The 20925-nt window shown below is 37.7% G+C and overlaps 1 protein-coding gene across 2 annotated transcripts in view; it reads left to right on the top strand.

The window, feature by feature from the left end:
• The window catches only part of DOCK2 (dedicator of cytokinesis 2), a 186427-nt gene that overhangs the window by 38825 nt on the left and 126677 nt on the right, over positions 1 to 20925 (top strand). Inside the window, exons 16-19 of one of the 2 annotated variants that reach the window (XM_033073225.1) lie at positions 17073 to 17145; positions 17221 to 17324; positions 19622 to 19805; positions 19892 to 19989. The exons of the other annotated variant lie outside the window; for it this stretch is intronic. Coding sequence (XP_032929116.1) covers positions 17073 to 17145; positions 17221 to 17324; positions 19622 to 19805; positions 19892 to 19989 — 459 coding nt within the window. The remainder of the gene's footprint in view (positions 1 to 17072; positions 17146 to 17220; positions 17325 to 19621; positions 19806 to 19891; positions 19990 to 20925) is intronic. 2 annotated transcript variants of the gene reach the window in all.

Genomic DNA, 20925 nt, shown 5'->3' with positions numbered 1-20925 from the left:
CCACATTTTCCATTTCTTTGTGAATGATATAATCCTTCCACCTCCCAGCAGGTCCCTGTATTACATCAGTAGCTTTCTAATGCCCTTATTTTTTGTGGTGGTGGTGGTGGTGTATTTTGAGGAAGAACCTAATCTTTTCTGAAGAGCCAAAATTAGATGTATTACAGTACATGTGGTTTTTTGGGATGCCTTTACCAAATGAGGAAGTCATCAAGGTGAATGTAGAGTTTGTGAAGTTTTTCCAGATTGTGATATACCTTGGGGAAGTTACATTAGATTTGACTTAGGATTTAAAGGAGTACACTTTTAGCCTCTAAATTAAATATTTATTGCTAGGAGATATTAAGCATCCTAATCATCCTATTGTATAATGAGGAAACCCAAAGAAATCTGAGTGTCAGCATGATAGAAAGTCTGACAGAGTTATGAGTTCCCATTACCATAAAGCAAGGAGAGTGGAGTTATTGTTACTAACTCAGCAGTTAGGTATCTGCAAATGTCACTGTAAGAGTGATTTATTTTTGATTTGTAGTGATGCTCTTGACTAGGTCAAGAGTTTTTTAAAAAATTGCAGATTGCTTAAAGCTTGGTAAAATAAATTGTAAAATTATCTTCTTCAGCCTACTTCTGTTGGTAGAACGTGTGTCTTACTAACTGCATTATGTTCTAGAGAGAGCCAGTTGCTGCACTGCACAGTGGCAGAGCCAGCTCAGTGCTGAGACATCTGATGGGTTGTGGTCACAAGGCTGCAAAGGCTTTGAAGCTGCTTGAACCCAGCCCACAGAGCTCTAGCTTATTTTTTCCGGAAACAACAAAGAATTTGAGGGAGGAGCACCTGGAAAACCATGTTTACAACGTACTGGAGCACAAAAACATAATTATTTCTCTTCTGTTTGTAAGATTAATTCAGTATCTTTAAGCATCAGTGAAAACATTGATGTCACTCAGCAGTCAACAGAGTCACAATGATTCATGTCCTCTCTAAAAACAGTAATTCTTCAAGCCTCCATTCAAACGTTTTGGCTAAGAACAAAACTCAAACCAGGAACCCCCCTCCCTGTATTGTCTGTTAGTTGCAGAAATAGAATTTCAGGCTTTGGATTCCTGGGCTCCATTTGTTGTCAGCCATGCCAAGTGGGTGGAGTGCAGATCTCATGGGGTTATTTTTTTATCTAAAAGCTTTTCTGAATCCCCTGCCCTTGATATACTCTGTCATGCCTTGCTTTATGAAATATGTTTGTCAATGAAGAAGTAGAATCCTTCTCACTGTGTGAGTGAAGTTCATCTTTTATCAGATATCTTCAAAATATGCTGCCAGATGCAGCTGGTGAGTAACCAATGGTGACAGGATTCTTCCTGTGCTCCTTTATGTCCTGTTTTAGTTGGTTTTGCATGCACAAAATTTATGCACAGAATATATACGTGCTTTCACAGCAAATGGGATGAAACCAATTTTACACACTTGCTTGTAAATTGAGACTATGTGCAAATAATTCAGTTTTAGCAGTAAGATGAAATTTTATTGTTCATGAAACACTGAGAAAACAAATCTCACTGCAGAAAAACCTTAAAAAAAAATCTGTCCTGAGTCTTTCTTTCAGGTCAGCAATCATCCTGTGACTTCTAGCGTCACTTTTGTGACTGTGCTGTTTGGCATTTGGGATTTATTTTTATAATTTTATGGTTTGTTTGCATGGCTGCAATACCTGTGAGAGAAAGGGTGACAGCAAAGAGATCACATCTGCTCATGAAAATAGAATTAGAAAATTAATACTTTTGGTTATAAATTCTTTCTATGGGATGAAAAATGTAGTATTAACAGAGCTAAACACTGTTGCTGTGCAGGTGATTTTTCATAATGAGGTGTATGCACAGTGGATGTGGACCCTGATCTTATTTAAGGGCTGAACTCTGATTTTTATGGTTTTTTTTTGTTGTTCATTGAGACTTAACCTTGGAATAGATGGAACAAAGCCTGAATTAGTTTTTAACTTGCCACTGCTGCAGTTCTGCACTCCTGTCTTTCAGAAGGGCTTGCTAATCACAAATGGAGCAGGAGCCCAACAATAGCCCTGAGGTTTCTTGACATTCCAACTTGAATTTACACCAAGAAGCTGCTTATTATGATTGGGTCCAAAAGCCATTGTTTCTCATGGCACAAAAATGGCTTCACCTTATCACATTGAAGGAAATTGGGTCTGTAAGAGCCATGTGCTGTACTGGATTAATACTGGGCCTAGAACACAGCCAGAGCCTCGTGGGCTGTCCAGGACCATGGGGGATCATGGCTAACATGGATATTGAAGGGTGTGCACATATTACTTTGCAAAACAAAGAGCTTATTCTACCTTTTTCATGTGAGCATGGGGTGTTAAATTCTGTGTGCAATTATCTGTACTTACTGTGCAAGGCTTGAAAGTAATACAGTCATATTTGATAATATGCAAGTCATGATTAATATAATCTACTTATTGCTATGTATGTTTGAAGCAACTGTTAATTTTACATATACAACCATGCTAGGTATTTTTTTATTACATATTGTTTATTTTGTAATGTGTGGGTTTTTTTGTCATACCAAGTGATCCTTCTTCCTTTTAGATTGGTACAAGGGGTACCTGTGAGGTACAAAGGAGCAGAGGTAAGATCACATTATCTGTTCCTATGAGATTGATTTAAGGGGTCAGCCCATGAAGTGGGTTTTGAGTGTCTCTGCCTAGATGGTTCTGATCCCTCTGCTCTGGTCTCTCAAGTCAGCTCTTTCCTTCCAAGATGATAGAATGATCAGCATTCATCCCTGGACAATGTTGGTAAATAGAAGTGAGGACTGGGAGAAGTGACTGTGCCTTCAGGTTAACAGCTGCTAAGCCTTCATTTGAATTGAATTTTGAATCAATTTGCTGCTAGGTGTGCTTGTTTCTGTACTTTTCCCAGGATTTTTTAGGTTACAAACAATATAAATAACTTGTATGAGGCTTAAGTTCTTAAATATCTCTAATGTACAAAAATCATACGAATTTTATAAAGCCAGGTATTCTTAGACATGAGACTGGAAAGCCACAGAGGAAAAGTTTTACCCTGAGTATGATGATTCCTGAGCTAAGCAGCAAGAAAATCTCTTCTTAGTTTCAACTGCACTTTTCTAGAAGAAAGCATTTTTGTTTGTAACTTCTTGGTAGAAGATTTTCTAGGGAGCAGCAATGTATTTATTTAAATGTATTAAAACACTACACATATGTTTTAATTACTTTGAAATTTCTTTTGACTGGAAATGTTACTGCCACTTATTCTGCATTAAATTTCTATTTTTATCAATTATAAATTTAGCCTAAAATTAAGAAGGGAAAATATTTACCAGAAATAACCACTTCCTTTTAAGTAATTCTTAATTAATTCCTAATATTGCTAAAGGGCTTCAAGTTCATCGTGCATAACATACTTCAAGTATATTAATTTATGTACTAAGATATCACTAAATTTACCATTACAGGGACTTTCTTCTTTTACTTTCATTCTTCATGGACTTTTTTGAACTTTAATCTTAATGAAAAAAATGTGGAAGTGATAAGACACGATTGTGTTTGATTAAGAGCCAGTGCTTAAAGAAAATGGTTCTAAAAAGCTGCAGTCTAATTCAGAGAAAGGCTTTGTAAAATGGCACATTTGTTATTGAATTATCGTGGTACTTGAAGTACCTTATGTGAGTTATTGAATAGAGAAGAGTCCAGGAAGGATCTAGCTGAGAATTGCCAGCTCAGGGGAGGATTGTCATGGACAGATTGTCAGATTCCTGTAGGATGACTTGAGACATTCAGCTTTTGTAGAGCAAGGACAGTCACGTTAGAACTTTTTGTATGGTGACCATTTATTTTCTACAGAGGTCAGTTAAAATTGATATGAGATAATGCACAGACAAAGTGTTTATTTATTGAATTTAAATTGTATTTTATTAAATTGTATGTAATTCAACTATTTTCTGGGGTGTAAAATGGTATTTCTTAGGAAGAAAGATGCCTATGCATGCTACATGTGAAGAGATACGGCAAACTTCTGTTATTTGTCTGTTAAATAGAAATCCATCCATCTAGACAGAAAACTAAATAACAGGAGTTTAGTTTGGGTATTACAGTCTGTCATTGCATTTTATGTTCACAGTCATGGTTGTTACCTAAATGTTTTTGGAGAATAAATATGGAATTTTTTTTTCTCCTTCATCAGGGAATATTTCCTAAATCCTTCATCCACATCAAGGAAGCTGGTGCTGAAAAGAAGAAGGTATTGAATTTATCTATTTTATTACACTATTGAGCTTGTCTGCTGAAGAATGAGTTTTAAGGCATTTATGTACCTCACCCACAGTAAATATAATATACACCCCTGAAACACAGCCACTCTTTGTGATCTTCCCTTTCTTTCCTAGACATACAGAAAATGTCATACCTGCTGAGATCCCTTAGTCCAAGAAGTTACCACCACTCTCTGGGAATGGGGGAAGCATCTGGAAGCAGCTCTATGTGGTAGGATGTTTTACTTGTTGTTTATGTGGTAGGATGTTTTATTTGCTGTTTGTTACCTGTTCATGCACATTAGGGCTTTGTTCAAATTAGCATCTTCTACATTAGGGCAGGGTCTGGATGGGTTTAAGAATTGCTTTGTCATTACTAAGATTTCCTTCAGTGGCTTTAAAACGTGACTTTAATCTAGTGCAGCCATCAGCCTTGGGCTGGATGGTCCTGAAGGTCTCTTCCAGCCTGGATGGTTCTGGGATTCTCTAAAGGGAAAGTTAACATTCCTGAGGAGTGGTGGAACTTCATGTTTCAACCTTGAGTATCCTGTGCATGATAAATTCTTCATAATTTTGATTTGTAGCTTTGAAAAGTTTCCAGAGAGGAGTAGAAAGGTAACTGGGATGCATTTGAAAAAGATTCATGGTGCTCTTGGATTGCTAGAACAGGAGTTCTTCAAGGGTTACTGGGAGCAAGTAGCTATTAATAATTGGCAATTTCAAGAATTGTGCTGACTGTTCCAGGATCCCAGCCACTGGATTTTTCTTTATGTCTTTTGGGCAAAGGGATCTTGAATGTGCTGCAGTTTTCTGAAACCTGTCACTTTTTAGTCTTCTTGATTAAGCCAGCAATGAAAACCCTCCTTATTTCAGTGAATGACACTGGAGCTGCTTTAGTAACTTCTGTGTATTCTCTCATTTTTCTCTAAAATGTGTTAAAACCACAATCAAGTGTTGTTGTTCCCATCAGTATGTCATACAGGAGTTACTAAGGTTTTGTAATGTTTTCTCTTGACTGAGAATTTGTTAAAGAATTTAAAACAACTAATTAAATAAAACACAACATATTCCTATCCTGATAAAAAATTTCATCTTATTTCTTTATGATCACATGGGACATTCTGTCCTTAAATATTTGCAGCATGAGACATCATTATTTGCCTGTTTTTTCTTCCTGCTATCATTTAAGCATTCTATATGACATGTAGCCTTTAGTTGTCAAGCCCAGTGCCTTCACTTCAGCTCCAAGCCTGAAACTCACTGAGGTTTTTTCTCCTCAGGCAAACAAGAAAGTTCGGTTCCAGCAGGTGCAGTCCATGATGTGTGACCTGATGGAGTGGAGGTCACAGCTTCTGTCTGGGACTTTGCCAAAGGATGAGCTCAAAGAGCTCAAACAGAAAGTCACATCCAAAATTGACTATGGGAATAAGTAAGTGGCCTAACACTGCTTCTGGAAAGCATGATTTAATTCAAAGCACAGCAGCAAAGGGATGGTGATCAAGATTTCGTGTTTGCAGGTTGGAATTCAGAAGTGGGGTTCATATAAAATCTTCCTGTGTTGATCATGGATACCATGATGAGGCTTCTCATGGCAAAATAGCTTTCACAAAAATATTGATTTATTTCTTAATTATAATACATGAGCTTGTCAGTTGGGAAGATATGAGGTCTGATAACCAGCCTCTGTGTGCATTATCACCAAGCTTGGGGCCCAGAAATTGTCCATCTGTCACAAACATGGCCTAAGTCCAGTAAGTGACCCTCAAAAGTGGTGCTGGCAAACTGCACCAAGTCTGCAAACAAACATCCACACCCAATTCACCGGGGAATTTCCAGGCAGAACTCTGGTTCTGTAATAGAAGTGAAACTGCCAGGGACAGAAGAGTTATATAACAAAGCTGTCTCCTCTGCTCCTTGCCAACAAAAAGTCACTGCAATACACAACATATTTTCTGGCAAAACTGTTGGGTTTGAGTGAGGTTAATGGTGTCCCACCATCTGATAAGGAGATGGGGCCTAAAAGAGCTTGGTAAAAAAAGTCTTGACAGGATTGTTTTTAAAGGCATTAGAATCTGCTTATAAACTGTGTTTTGCTATTTTAAGTGACTGTGGTTGTTGTGGCCTGAAGGCCTCTGTGCAGCTGAAACTCTACAATTACATGTGGCTGTACATAAAAAATGACCACAAGGTGTTCTGAGATTCTTAACTTGTTCACTGTGATTTGGATGCAAATTTGTAATCATTTGTATTCATACAGAGCACACTATAGAATACATATATCCTTACTGCACTGTGTGGAGCTGACTGCTCACTCAAAACCAGAATTTACTTTGAAGTTCCCAGTCAAAGAAGCCCAGCTGTGATTAAGACAGCATTAAAATTAATTTGCTTTCAGACTTCTGTTTTGTCACTCTTATATTCTTTCTGTGTTATGAGACAGTAAAGTGCTTCCTTGGAAGAGTAGGGGTGAAGGGGATGTTTAAAATTATTTGGATTGCAAGCTGGAAAGTGTTTGTGAGCTTCTGAAAGAGTGGGGTAGAGTTGTGTGGTGTGAAGGAAACTTGCCAAAGTGTGGAGAAGGAAAAAAGGGGAAATGACAATGGGGGCTGAGGAGGGTCACTGTGGGAGAGAGGATAAAAGAGTGGCAGGAAAAAAAGGCATGATTCCTATGAGAGCAGGGCAGAAGAGATCAAACATTGGGACAGAAAGGATGAAGGAGCCACATAAAAGCAGAAGGTAATAGGAAGACCCTAAACATATTGATCAGAAATGTTGAGTGTTAAAAGCTAAAAGCAATGAAGACTGCTAGAAATCATTGAACAGGTGTCTGTTTTATGTGAGGAGCATTTCAATGCTTTGGTGACATTCCTATAAATTCCTAAATACTGGACAACTTAAGAAAATGATGGAGTATAGTTAATTTTTTCTTCAGTGAAATACTGTTGCATGTATTTAAATTTTATAACTTTAAATCTTTAAGTGCCCCTTTGTTTGTCCCATTTCTAAGCTTTCTTTATATAGAAGGAAATAACCGTACCATTATGCCTTGTGTATTTTCACAGAGTACTTGAGCTAGACCTTACAGTTAGAGATGAAGATGGAAATATCTTGGACCCAGATAAAACCAGTGTCATCAGCCTGTTCCATGCACATGAAGAAGCAACTAATAAAATCACAGAGAGAATTAAGGAGGAGAATGGTAGGAATGACTGGCTAAACTTCATGCTTGCTTTGCTAAAATCCAGACAAAAACTAGTCTAAGGATTGAAGGATGGAACAATAAAATTTGGTGTAAACTTTTTCCTCTGACTTAAGAGTAGATCCACAGTCTTGTGTTATAAATGTGGCTAAGACTCAAATTGCATTTGGATTTGGGCTGTGGGCTGGGCTGAAAGCTTGTGTCTTAAGCTCATCCTAAATCCTTTATTGAGCTCCTATATGGAAATATGTCTCCGTTCCATCCACGGACTGCTCAACAGTCTGAACTGCACAGGGAATAGTCACACACTTGGAGTTCAGGTTTAAGGCAGTACTGACCACAACTTGTTTTACAAGTTGACTACACTGGTTGTTTGCTAAGTGGTGCTGCATGCTAGTTAGTCTGATGGAGTAGAAGAATTTAAGCTCCCTGAAGAGGAACTAGGGTGAATTCAGCATAATCTGGACTCCAGAAGTTCATGTGCCAAAGCTAAGCTGACAAGTGCATAAATTAAATCTTTTTAAATGCAAAGCAGGTGACTACACTTCCTTGACCTTTTGCAATATTAAATCTCTGCAGGGATTTGTAAGCCTCTTTGGTTCTTTTCTCCATTTATGAGAAAGTAAACCTGTAAAAAAGCAAGTAAAACACCAAAAAAGAAAATAGTTTGTTTGTCATGACACTTCAATAACACCCATGACAAATCACTGTAAAACACTTGTAATTAACTGACAATACTAGGAAAAGGAAACTTGGGACTCTGCAATAGACTATGGTGACTTATTTTAAAATAGGGACAAACAGTGGGTTTAGAAGTGTTAAGAAGCTGCTGCTTGGTGGTTCAGATGGGAGGTAGGTAGAATTCAGGAGGTTGTTTTTGAATCAGTGAACCTGCTCAGCTGTGTCCTGATCTCAGCATGTAATTGTCTCCTCTTCAAAGGGAACTGACTTCATTTACTGCTGCTCTAGCACACTGCAGCCCCACTGTGATGTGGATCATAGGCCTTCTGCTACAGCCTACTGTGTTCAAAAATAAATTCTTTCAGGCTTGCAGGCTTGTCTCTGTGGTGACATCTTGGTATTTTCTCTTTTCTTAAGAGTGGGGAGAATATTTCCCCTGTACATCATTGCCTACTGGCTGAAGAACTGGCCTAAGATATGGGAGTCATTGGCTAGCACAAGGTGGAAGAGAATTATGATAATTGCTGAGTCCAGCTCCCTGCTCTCCTTTTCAATTTGAACTGTTACATATACCAGAAAGTAAAACTGCTTGTAGTATAGCACAATTTCAATAAATGGATTATTGTTAACTGATTCTCCTCCTCCTGAGTAGTCAAAGGATCAACCAGATTATGCATCATACTCCAGAATGTCTTCATCCCCCACCCACAGCCTGTATGTGTTTGTGAGGAATTTTGTTTGTCGAATTGGAGAGGATGCAGAGCTCTTTATGTCCCTGTACGACCCACAGAAGTCAACAATTATAAGGTAAAGCTTCCTCCTCTGACTGCACAAGAGTGGCAAATGGGACCAGCCAAAACTAAGTAAAATAATTGCCAATGTGCTGTAATAATATAATAATGCAAAGAATATCTAAATAAAAGGAATGGAACCAAAAGCACAGTGAAAGCATGGACAGATCTCGTTGCTGTCTGCTGCTAAGGGATTCTGACTTGCCAAATATTTTATTGGTAATTCCTGGACTTGAACATTTCAGAAGTTTGGGAAAGCCTGAGCCCATTCCAAATTTTAGATATTTTTCTGGATGGACAATATTGTGGATGTTTGGAGTAAACTGCTAAAGGGGGAGGAGCGGGGAAAAAATTAAATTTATAAATTTCTGGGTAGATTAAGATTCTGTTGAGTACTCCCATCAAACAAACTATGCTATGGTAAAGTTGTCTCAATAAAATAAGGTGCCTATTTGTGTTATGTTCAAGTTGCTCTTTTAAAACTTACTATTGATACTTGTATAGCGTTTTTTTCTTGTCTTTTTAGTCTGGTATTAGATTTGAATCATCCCCACAGACTGTCTGTTATGCAACTTTTGTACTGTGTAAAAGGAGAACTTTTAAATCACTTGACAGTGAGAGATTTTTCTTCCAAACAGTGAGAACTACTTGGTGAGATGGGGGAGTCGAGGCTTTCCAAAGGAAATTGATATGCTCAACAATCTTAAAGTGGTGTTCACAGTAAGTGTTTTCCAGTTTACTTCCCTTTGTATTTGCAATTAAATTCTCTTCTCTGTGGTCACTGTCAGATCTCATAAGGAGTGATCAAGATGAAGAAGGAAGCAGAGGAAATCTTAGAGCAAGCTGACAGTTCTTTAAGGCAGTGACAATCCTTCAGTGGCCTTTCTTCAGATCAGTTTGCTCCCTCATGAATTTCTTGATGATTTGATTGGTTTGGTTTTATTTGCTATGTCTCTTGATTGTTATTATTCTCTTGTATTACCTTGTATTATTCTGTATTATTTTGTATTTGTATTTTGTATTATTCTCTTACCTTGTATTCTTACCTTTTATTACCTTACCATTGCATTTTTTTCAAACTTTAAACTAGTCAGTCTTTTCATCCTTTTGAAAGTGCTCTGGTTTTTTTGTTCGTTGAGGTTTTGGGGTTTGTTTAGTTTGAGGGCCTTTGTTTGCTTCCCACCCCTCCTCCCCCACTGATTGCTAAAATGCAGTTTATTACTGGAGGTTCTGTTTCAATTTCACAACTTGCTTTTTCCCCAAGTAACACTATGGTTCCTTTTTGCTTGTTCCTTAGGATCTTGGAAATAAAGACCTTAGCAGAGACAAAATTTATTTGGTTTGCCAAATAGTGCGAGTGGGAAGGATGGACCTGAGGGACAGTAACTCCAAGAAATACACCCAAGGGCTGCGGCGGCCCTTCGGCGTGGCAGGTACCTGCTGTCTCCTGTGCTAGTCCTCAATCTGTCATTTTTGCCAGCCCTGGACTGCTAAAATCTTTACCAAGACATGTCAGAATTGCCACCAGCTCTATCAATTGGTTTCTGTACTTTTTGAAGTCTCTAAAGACTGCACCTGCGTTGGGATTTAATTTAAGTCAAAAATGCACTTTTGAATTTGGTTTCCTAATTATTCAGATAGTGCCAAGCTGTGTGAGTGAAAGCACACAACCAATTTAATAATGGATTCCCTTGCAGGTGAAATAAAGTCAGTGATCATGTCCCAAAAGCACCACCAAAGCTCTGATACCTGTATTCACAAGTTTATACTAAAACTAGTCTGAATTCTCCCTCTCTGTCCACTGCAGCATGTTTGTGGTGTGGACTTTGCACAAAATGCTCTGCCCCACAACCCCTCCCCTGCTGCTGAAAAATCCACATTTACCTCTAGGCACAAGATAGGAGAAGCTATTCTAAAATGCTTTTATGTGTCCTTGATTATGTTCTATGATGATTTTTCTTTCATTCTTCTAGTCATGGATATTACAGATATCATAAAAGGAAAATCTGAAAGTGATGAGGAAAAGCAGCATTTCATTCCCTTTCATCCGTAAGAGCATCATAGATTTTTTTTTTCTATATGCAAAAGAAAATATTTATTTATCTCTGTGGCTGTAACAATCTGGGAAATGGTTAAAGAATAAGAAATTTTTGCTTTAACAATTTTATGCTGTAACAGTGTTAATTATTTAGGTATGACTTTAAATGGCGTTTTAGACTTGCAGAGGTACCACAGCACATTAAATTAATGAATAATTCCATTAATGTGCTCCTTCAGACATATCTGATTTCATGAACCCAAGTCAAGCAGTTACAAGTGAGATTTACAAGCAAGGATAACTACTGTTTTATGAGCTTGGTTCTGTTTAGAATTTGAGAAAAATCTGAGCACAAACTGTGTTTCCTTTAAAAAGTAATAGAATGATCATATGCTATCTTCAGAAGAAATACCAGAGCAGCTGCCTAAAAATTTGATGCTCACAGATCAAATGCAGAGACACCAGTGGAAATACTGGAAATAACTCTGTGTCCTACAAAGCACTGCTGCTATGTTCTATGGAGGGTAAATTTAATTGTGAAAGACCCAGCTATGACACACTGGTTTATTTTTTCACTTGTTTCCAATTTGACCCGACATGTTTGCTATGGAAGAATTTGTTTTTAAATTCAAAAGTAGCTGATAAAAACTCCAAGTTCATTTATCTGGCTGTTTGTCAGGGAAAGTGGACTGAGCTGGAGAGGCACATTGCTGAGTGCATTCACATTGTCACTGTCACAAAACACCATTCTTGGTGCTTGACTGAATCTTTTTCACTTCAGTGTGTACACTGAATGTGAGTGGGCTGTAATTTGAGTGAGAGATAATAAAAATACCGAATATATCACAACCAGGCAATACTGCAAAGACTGAGGTCATTAGTCACTTATGTTCTAAATGGTGTCTGATATATTTAACACTTAATTCCTGAGCAGACATTGCTGTTTCTCCTGCAGGGTGGTGGCAGAGAATGACTTTTTACACAGCCTCCTGAGCAAAATCACTGCATCAAAAGGTGACAGTGGTGGACAAGGTAAAGTACATTTTTCTTATTTTAAGTAACATGGTATTTTTGTGAAACTTCATTTTATGTTGGAACTGCAGTACCACCATGGAGGTGGGTCAGCTTTGAAGCTACAGTTGAGGAACCATGACTTTGTTACAGAATCTTAGGGGCTATTTAAATTAGTAGTGACAATTTTACATTATAGAGCTTTTACTTTCATCTACAGGAGCGGGAAAAGCAAATTCTTATCCCTGTTGTGGTGGGTAGAAGAAGCAATCATCTGAAAACAGATTTTTAAAATTTTCCTATCAAAAATGTAATCTTTTTTTTTTTCTCCTAACAGGTCTGTGGGTAACTGTGAAAATGCTGGTTGGAGATGTGACTCAGACTAGAAAGGACTACCCACACCTTGTAGACAGAACCACAGTTGTTGCTAGAAAGCTGGGATTCCCTGAAATAATCATGCCAGGTAGGAGGTGCTCTGTTCTGTGACAGGAGGGGATTTCTCCTCATTCCCTATGTTAATAGGCATCAGCTGCTGCCTTACTTAACTCTGCATTGGCTAACTCAGGGGATCTTTAGAATTCACTCATGGTAAGTTTTTTTCCCACATTAGAAACTTATAAAAACAGTGAAATCCTTGGAAAGTAGTTTCTAATACTTAAACAGGAAAAATAAAATCCAGACAGTGAGGGATAGACCTACCTCCTTGTACATAACTTTCTTATCCTGTAAGTAGATTATGGTGGATGACACTTGAATTTTAAATTAACCTTGTTTTCATTGTAAGTTATTTCTGTCCTTTAGTAATAATAAACAAATGAATTTGAAATCTCTTGATTTCATTTGTATGTATGGCAAGATATTCTCCAATGGAAATCACTCACTGTCTGCTGGGTTCCTTTCTAAAAAAACAAAAAAATGGAAACCTTCCTCGCCCCAACTCAAGAAAAATCTCCATCCTTTAAAAATCATATGAATTCGTTTGGAGGGGAGAATTAAAATATGATGCTCCCTCCAGAGAGAGCTATTTGAGAGAAAAAAAGTATTTGGGGAAAGTTATAATGGGATCATCCTGCAGCTCACCAGCAGGTGTCGGGGCAGGATGGGAATTGCCTCGAGTCACTCTGGGCTCCCTTTCGCTTCCCACATCGTAGTTTTGCCTTAGCAAAGATAAACAATTTAAGTTCAGATGGAAAATAATAAATTTTTATCTGTTTCATAGCAAACAGTGAGGCACTCGTGTGCAGTTCAGCTGATCCTATGCTCTCAGAGCATTTAAATTGCTTTTTAACCTTTCAATTTCTCTTTTAGGAGATATAAGAAATGACATATATATTACACTGCTGTATGGAGATTTTGATAAATATAATAAAACAACTCAGAGAAATGTGGAAGTGATAATGTGTGTCTGTGATGAAGAAGGAAAAGTGTTGCCTGTAAGTTTTTGGGATTTTTTCTGCATGAGGGGCATAGGAACATGAGCTCCATTTTTTATGTAAAGCTTAACTTACACATTTAATAAAACACCACTATTCAAAAACTCAATTCCCTTACTTGTGTCATCCTGTGGCATCTTGTGACAAATTATTTTTATGATTTTCAAAGTGATCTGTCTATTAAAGCCCTATAAAAGTCTTGCATAAAAATGTAACAAGGAATAACATTGAATGACCTATTTTAGCTGTGCCAAGGAACAAATGCTGATTCTGACAATTACTGCATTCTTACTCTAGGGTTTTTCTTGAGGAAATTCCCGGAGGAAGGCAATTTGCACACTGAAATGTTAGAAATACCATTTCTGCCACATAACAAACTGTGCCAGGAAGTCTGTGTCACTGTCACTTGAATTAAGTACATGGCAAAGAGTGAAATTAGTGACAGCAATTACATATGCAACATAAATATTTACAGTGTTTGCTTGTCTATTCCCATTTTGAAGACCCTTTGTCTTTTCCTTAGGGTTTATCACCAGTTTGGTATTCAGGGGGATTTTTGACCTGTCATTTTCTGAGCTTTGTAGTGTTATAGGGTGAAATCATAAAGGCATTCTTGAGATAAAGTTGGAGTAAAACACTGTGGTTCATGACTTGTTTATGAACTGCAACTACCTGCTTGACCTACAATGTAAGTTGAAAGCTTGAATAAAGAAAATTCTAATCTCACCTAACATTTAAGGTCCTCACAACAAACTGTAGCCCTGATTACAAAACTCTGCCTGTACCAGTGACAGCATCTGACCATGACTCACCTACACAGGAGTTATCTCTATTCTGTATCCTGTCCAATCACATATAAACAAAAATATTCCTTAGAGAAATAAACCTATTACCATGCATTAAATCTTGCATTCCAATATTATGCATGCTCAGTTCTGCAGATACATAATTTCTGCAAATCTTATTTGTCTTGTTGTCTTTGAGATGAAATGTAATATGTCCTTAGATATATTTAAGGAAAAATTTTGAGGAGTTAATTGAAATGCTGCTGAATGCCAGTAATAACGAAAGTAACTGGTTTTTCCTTTTAGCCTATAACGATATCCCAAACCAACAGACTTTCAAACCCATGAATTTATATTAATGTTTCTCATAACAGATATATGTTCTCTGCACAGGAAACTGGTTGGTTCTGTTTAGGTATCAAACCAGCCCTTGATTCACTGTTCCAAGGAATAGGACTTTTGTTCCAAGTGAATGTCACAGAGGTGACAAACAGGTAGATGTATGAACCTTGAAAAATCTGTGCTCAGGCAGACGAGACATTGCTTTCTGCAGTTAAATCCCCCTGACCAGACCATACAAATCATCTTCAGGTGTCAGCAGCCACACCCTTCTGGCCACCTCCTGGTGTTTGAAGCAGATTATTAAGATTTTCAGCAGGATTATTGCACCTTTGCAGCAGTTAGTATAGCCTGGATAGTCTTTAAAGAATGGGAAATTTTAATTGTTTGTTGTTGGTGCCTCTACAATGTCCAGTTTGGAAGTCACCTCTGGTGTGCAACCTAGAGCTTCTGAGACTCTACTGGAAGAAAGCATTTAAAAATAAATGCAGAAATAGAATAATGAAGCAAGATTTTATTTTTTCCTTTTGTATTTCTTCTACTAATTGAGATGACATGTTGGTTACTTAAATTCATCCAATGAAGAAATCAAGGTGATTTTATGTTCTTTACACATCTCTTAGAGCTGCAGTTGTGTGATCCTTGTGAAAAGCAATTACATTGGGTGTACCCATAGATTATGGTAAATTATTATTTCCATTGTGTGCAGAGGCTTGGAAAATGCAGGTTCTTCACGTTAGTGCTTCCCCTCTGTGGGTGCTGTCATTATTATTTAGTTTTGAATGATGCCATGTCCAAATTCAAGCCTGCAGTGAGGGGGGGGAAGTGGAGCCCAGGAGGGAAGGCATGTCTCAGAGCCAGGGTGGAATTCCCAGCCTGGGACTCTGAGGGGACTTTTTGGTTTTGCTCCTACAATTGCTCCCAAGTTCACCCAAATTCCAAGGCACTAAGCACTCTTTCTCCCCTCCTTTTGTAAGAATGCTGTGTGCCTGGGAGCAGGGGACAAGCCCGTGAGCGAGTACAGATCTGTTGTTTACTACCAGGTCAAACAGCCACGATGGATGGAGACACTGAAGGTATTTTTTTTACTTTATTTTTTACTTTGTTTTTTTACTTTATTTTTTACTTTGTTTTTTCACTTCTTAATGCCTCACACAGAAAGGTTGCACAGCATCATCTTCCTCCAAGAAACATCTTGTCCCTGACTACAGCTGAAGCATGAAGTCTTAGTCATCCATCAGTTATTAGAGATACATGATCACTGAGGCTTGAAATTTGGCCTAGAAAATGATGTGTAGGTTTTGTTCAGCAAAACAAATGAGATCATCTTAGATAACCTTATGTCCTAACAGGGCTCATCAAAATGAAATACTGCATTTGTTCTATTTTGGTGAAACAATGGAGATGAGGAGTTTCAATTATAAAACAAACAAGGCCAAACCAAAACCCAAATGAAAATACTGACCCTCTCTTCTGATTTCAAAAGGAAAAAGCTGTCATGCTTCTCTTTAGGGAAACACTAACAATTACCTAATCAAGCTTTAATGTCTATGATTGGAAAATGCCCAGAAGCTGCCAGAAACAGTTCTTAAAAGCAGGCTTGCATGATTTTTAAAGACAAAATAGCCATGTATGACAAGTTTGCAATTACTACCTTAAGGTGTGTTACCTGTGATGGTGAAGGACAGGGAGGGAATGGAAATATGATTTCAAACAGAAACTCATTTGTTGTTTTTAAAAAGATTGACCCATTCTGTTTATTACTTATTATATTAGTTCCTTTTAAAAATTATTCCATAATTCAATCTTGTGTACAGGATCACTAACAGTAGATCCTGTTTTGAAAGGCATAGTTAATATTAAGGCATTGTTCAGTAAGATTTGTAAAGGGAAGTTGTGAATACACACAAAGGTGTGCAAGTCCTTAAATTTTTAGAACTATAAATTTGGTAACACGAAAATTGTGCTTTCCCTTACCCAGTTGGCCTTTTGTTGTAGCATGTTTTACCTAAAGTATGCTGCTTTGAGAATAAAGCACTTGCAAGTTCCTGTGATCCTCCTCAAGGCTTCAAACTAAATTTAATCCCTAAAATATTGTCCATGTATTTTGCTGGAATTTTTATACCCTTTTCACCTGTTTAATAAATTGGTGTCAATTTGTGCATCTGAAAGGTGGGAGTTGCATAATGCACAGGTGTCTCATTCTCTGTGGTTCAAAGGATGAGCAGTAGGATTATTTTCTGCTCTGTGATAATTTTCTGGCACCTGTGTGCATTAACTCACTGGGTTCTGCTTCATTTCTTGCCTGGTGCCAGATTTGAGCAAAGTCTCACAGATCATTGCTTGTCAGCCCCACTTTGCTACTGAGATCAGGCTCAACAGTTTGAAATGGCCTGTGAAAGGCACCTTGGAAACAGAAGGAGTGGGGCTTATTTTTTCTAAAATAGGGGCTCATTCCATGTGAAACCACCCCCCATAACTGTCCTTGCTGTTTTCTGATTTCACAAAAGGTTGCAGTCCCCATTGAGGACATGCAGAGGATTCACCTGCGCTTCACGTTCAGGCACAGGTCAACTCAAGAGTGTAAGTAGGCAATTTTTATTTTAGTGAATTTTAATTCACTGATGAGTAGTCAACCCAAAATCTTTTGCTTTGCAGCTAAAGATAAGGGAGAAAAGAATTTTGCAATGGCCTACATAAGACTAATGAAGGAGGATGGAACAACTCTCCATGATGGCATCCACGATTTGTTAGTCCTAAAGGTATGAGCTCAGATTTCTCTCTCTGTCTTTCTTCTCTCTTTCTCTCTTTCTCGTCTTTCTCCTCTTTCTCCCTTCTTCTCTCTTCTCATCTTTCTCTCCTTCTCTCTTCTCTCTTTCTCTCTATCTCTCTATCTCTCTCTCTATCTCTCTATCTCTCTTTCTCTCTTTCTCTCTTCTCTCTCTTTCTTTCTCTCTCTTTCTCCTCTTTCTCTCTTTCTCTCTCTCTTTTTCTCTTTCTTTTCTTGACATCTTTTCTCACACTGTTGCCTTTGCATTGTGTATTTACTTAGTGCTAGATTGATTTTATTATTATATCAAAGATAATTCTGTGGTTTTTATCTGAACAAAATGAATAGGTGTAGCCTGTTCCATTGTCAGTAAATATTGCTCTGCATTTTAATGACATCAAGATATTATCTAAGTTCAGTGAGAGATGATTGCTCTTTTTACTGGTTTTGTTTGGCCTTCTGTAGTATAAAGTTGTGCTTTAGTTCTGTATTTGGTGGGTACCATTAATCTTGCTGGACATGGGAAGTGTTTAATCCACTTGGAATCTTTATCTCATTAATAATCTGGGAATGCAGTCTTAGGAAAATGCTTCTTTTAAACTGCTATGTAGTCCCTCAGGGGAAAGAGTGAAAGTTTCAGCAATTTGGTTTTGGGTGTGAAGAATAGTTTTAGTTAGCCCTGGCTGGAAACAGCATCTTTGTGAAGGAAGCAGGGAACAGATGTTTTGACTTTTGGTTTTTTTGCCCTTTTGGAGAATGGTGTCTAGCAGGCACTAAGAACCAGAAATCACCTCCAGTACAAAGCAAACTTAAGTTACTTCTGAGCACTCTTCTCAGTAAACAAGTTTGCTGTATCATTAACACCAAGTGAGATGCATGCAACTAAATCAAGTTGCTTAGGCAAGCAAAAGAGATTAATGGCAGCACATAGTTATTTATCTTCTCTTCATTGAAACTATCATTTAAAATACTGAGACTAGAAGGAAAATTGTGCACTGTGTGGTTAATGTTGGTTATGAAATTCCACCTAATTCATTTCTGCATCAGCTCAGTAATTTTTTTTTAAGTGATAGCATGGATGAGAAATGCTAAATGGAGTTGACCTAGTTTATGGTTGCGAGAGACAGATTTTCTGACATATGCTTGCCTATTCTAGTATTAAAAACAGTAATTGTAAGCTGTAAGTGTTTAAAGCAGTCTTACCTGGCTTCTCCAAATAAGCAATTTGAAAACTGCTAAGTTTAAACTGTCTTTAGGCATTGAATCTTTTTGAGAGATTTTTGGATCAAGACTTCATCTTTTTCCCATTGTCCCAAAAAGAGGAAACCAAGAGTTTCTTTTGCTTCCACAAATTTGGGAAGTAATTGTTTGGCAAGCCTGATAAAATCACTGGTGTTGGTACTGCTGTGTGGTTTTGGTGCAGAAATGTTTTGCTTCTTGTCTGTCTAGACTCATAGTCAATTTTTAACCTTACCTCTTTGTAGAGCAAGGTAGAAACCACACATCTGCAGTCGCTGAACCAGATAAAACTGCAAAACTTTAAAATGTCTTTCTAGATCATGGTGTGCAGGTCCTTGTTCGTGTACATTTGTAGACTAAAGGTCTGCAATTGAGTCATATCTTGTCACAGTGTTGTAGCTTTAAGTGACATCTCAAATTCATCAGGGAAATTGTCTGGAGTAGTTTTCTTAGAGAAACACTGTGTTCTCTAAAGAGTGAGTAGCATGATTTTTATTGTCTTTGTCTAAAACTCCTTTCCTGTCTGGGGAATCCTAAGGTAAGACTCAGAAAATCTGTGGGATTGTGGCATAGAAATTGATGAAAGAGAGGAGGGAAAAATCTCTGTTGGCTCTCTGGTTTTGTACTGTTCATTCTACTGAAAATGACATATTCTGTATCATTTAGATACTGATTTAAAATATAATCTTACCATACCCTGATCTTTTATGTTCAAGGTCCAAGTATAAAGTCATAATGAGGATACCAAAATAGTGCTGCTATTCTTTCCTTACTCAGTCCTGTTTTCTGCTTTTAAGTTGTGTGCAGACATTATAATCATGCTGTCTGTATCCTGTGTACAGTCTTCAAGGTGATGCTCAATATTCTGCAGTGTTCCACGCCCACTGACATTTTAATGAGAGATTGGCTTTGGTTTTGCTCTGCCTGGGGTGTCACCCCTCAAAGTCCCTTCCTGCACCTCAGTTTTGTTCACTTCTTTAGAAAGTGCAGAATAAGTAATTTTAAATCTGGTGGTGTGAAATATGTCATGGATGGTGTGCTGTTTTTCAGGGGGACAGTAAAAAAATGGAGGATGCTGGTGCTTATTTGGCATTGCCTTCTACACGTCTGCACACAGAAAACAAAGGAGCCACCTTAGTGAGGAGCTCGAGTACTGCTGGGGGGCTCTCAGTCAGCTCCAAAGATGCATTCTACATCTCTACCCTTGTTTGTTCTACAAAGTTAACTCAGAATGGTAGGTGGGAGTTTTAGAAACAAAACATCTGCACAAATTGATAAATGAGGTTTAAATTTTGATGTCTGTGTGCTTATTTTTATTAGTGGGCTTGCTGGGTCTCTTGAAGTGGCGCATGAAGCCAGAGCTGCTTCAGGAGAACCTGGAAAAGCTGAAGATTGTGGATGGAGAGGAAGTAGTGAAGGTAAATCATTAAATTGTTATTCTACTAATAGTTATTCTTCAGGCCCCCTCATACATCATGCCTTTAGTTTGCAAAGGTCATGAACAAATCTCTTCATTAGAGAGCAAGAAAGCCAACACCTGGACAGGATCCTTCACAGTCCTGGCCAGCTCTCCTTCTGCTTTTTCATTTCAGATATCTCTGGTGTTGGCTATTGGGCTGGGGGATTCCCAAGATTGTTTCTGGGAGATGAACATAGTAATGAAAAAATCTTTTCCACAATCTCTATTCATCTGTTTCCCTTTATCTATCGGATGTATCACAAACAATTCCTACTGCTTTCTTTGCAGTTCTTAATATAAATTTACATGTTGATATTAAATCCAAGAAGTGTTATGTACCCAACAAAGCACTTTCTTAATTTAATAAATGAATAAATATGAATAAAAATTGTTAATATTTTGGAAAATGGCAGATACTATTACCTTTGTGTCTTTAAACATAAACATTAGACGTCTCTGGAGAGAAAGAATGACAATGAAAAAAAAAAAAGAAGAGGAAGGAGGAGTGGAATTTTTTTAATCAAAGCTTTGTGTCCCAAGTCACTGAGATACTTTCCTTTGATTTAGAACAGAATTTGAATCAGACCACAGAGGCAGGAAAAATCTATTTAATCAACATGTATATGTGAAAATAGCAACCACTAATCTGTGTCACTAAGGAACATAGTTTTAACAAGTTTTGTCATTTATGTAATATTCCTATCTTTTCCATAAGCTTTGAGCTAAGCATGTATTATTGATTGCTCATGTGTCTGAGGATGTAGGTTCTCAAAATTAAAGCACTAGAGCCTAAACCCATGGAAATGTTTTCTCAATTTAAGTGATGCTTCAGTAAAGGTAGTAAAATTCTAACTTGAGGGAAGCCAAGTCTACTATCAGAAAATCTTCTTGTGAG

The sequence above is a fragment of the Catharus ustulatus genome, chromosome 15 (assembly GCF_009819885.2).
Source record: "Catharus ustulatus isolate bCatUst1 chromosome 15, bCatUst1.pri.v2, whole genome shotgun sequence".
Taxonomy (NCBI): domain Eukaryota; kingdom Metazoa; phylum Chordata; class Aves; order Passeriformes; family Turdidae; genus Catharus; species Catharus ustulatus.
The sequence above is the reverse complement of the archived record's forward strand: the minus strand, read 5'-3'. Positions and strand labels throughout refer to the sequence as shown.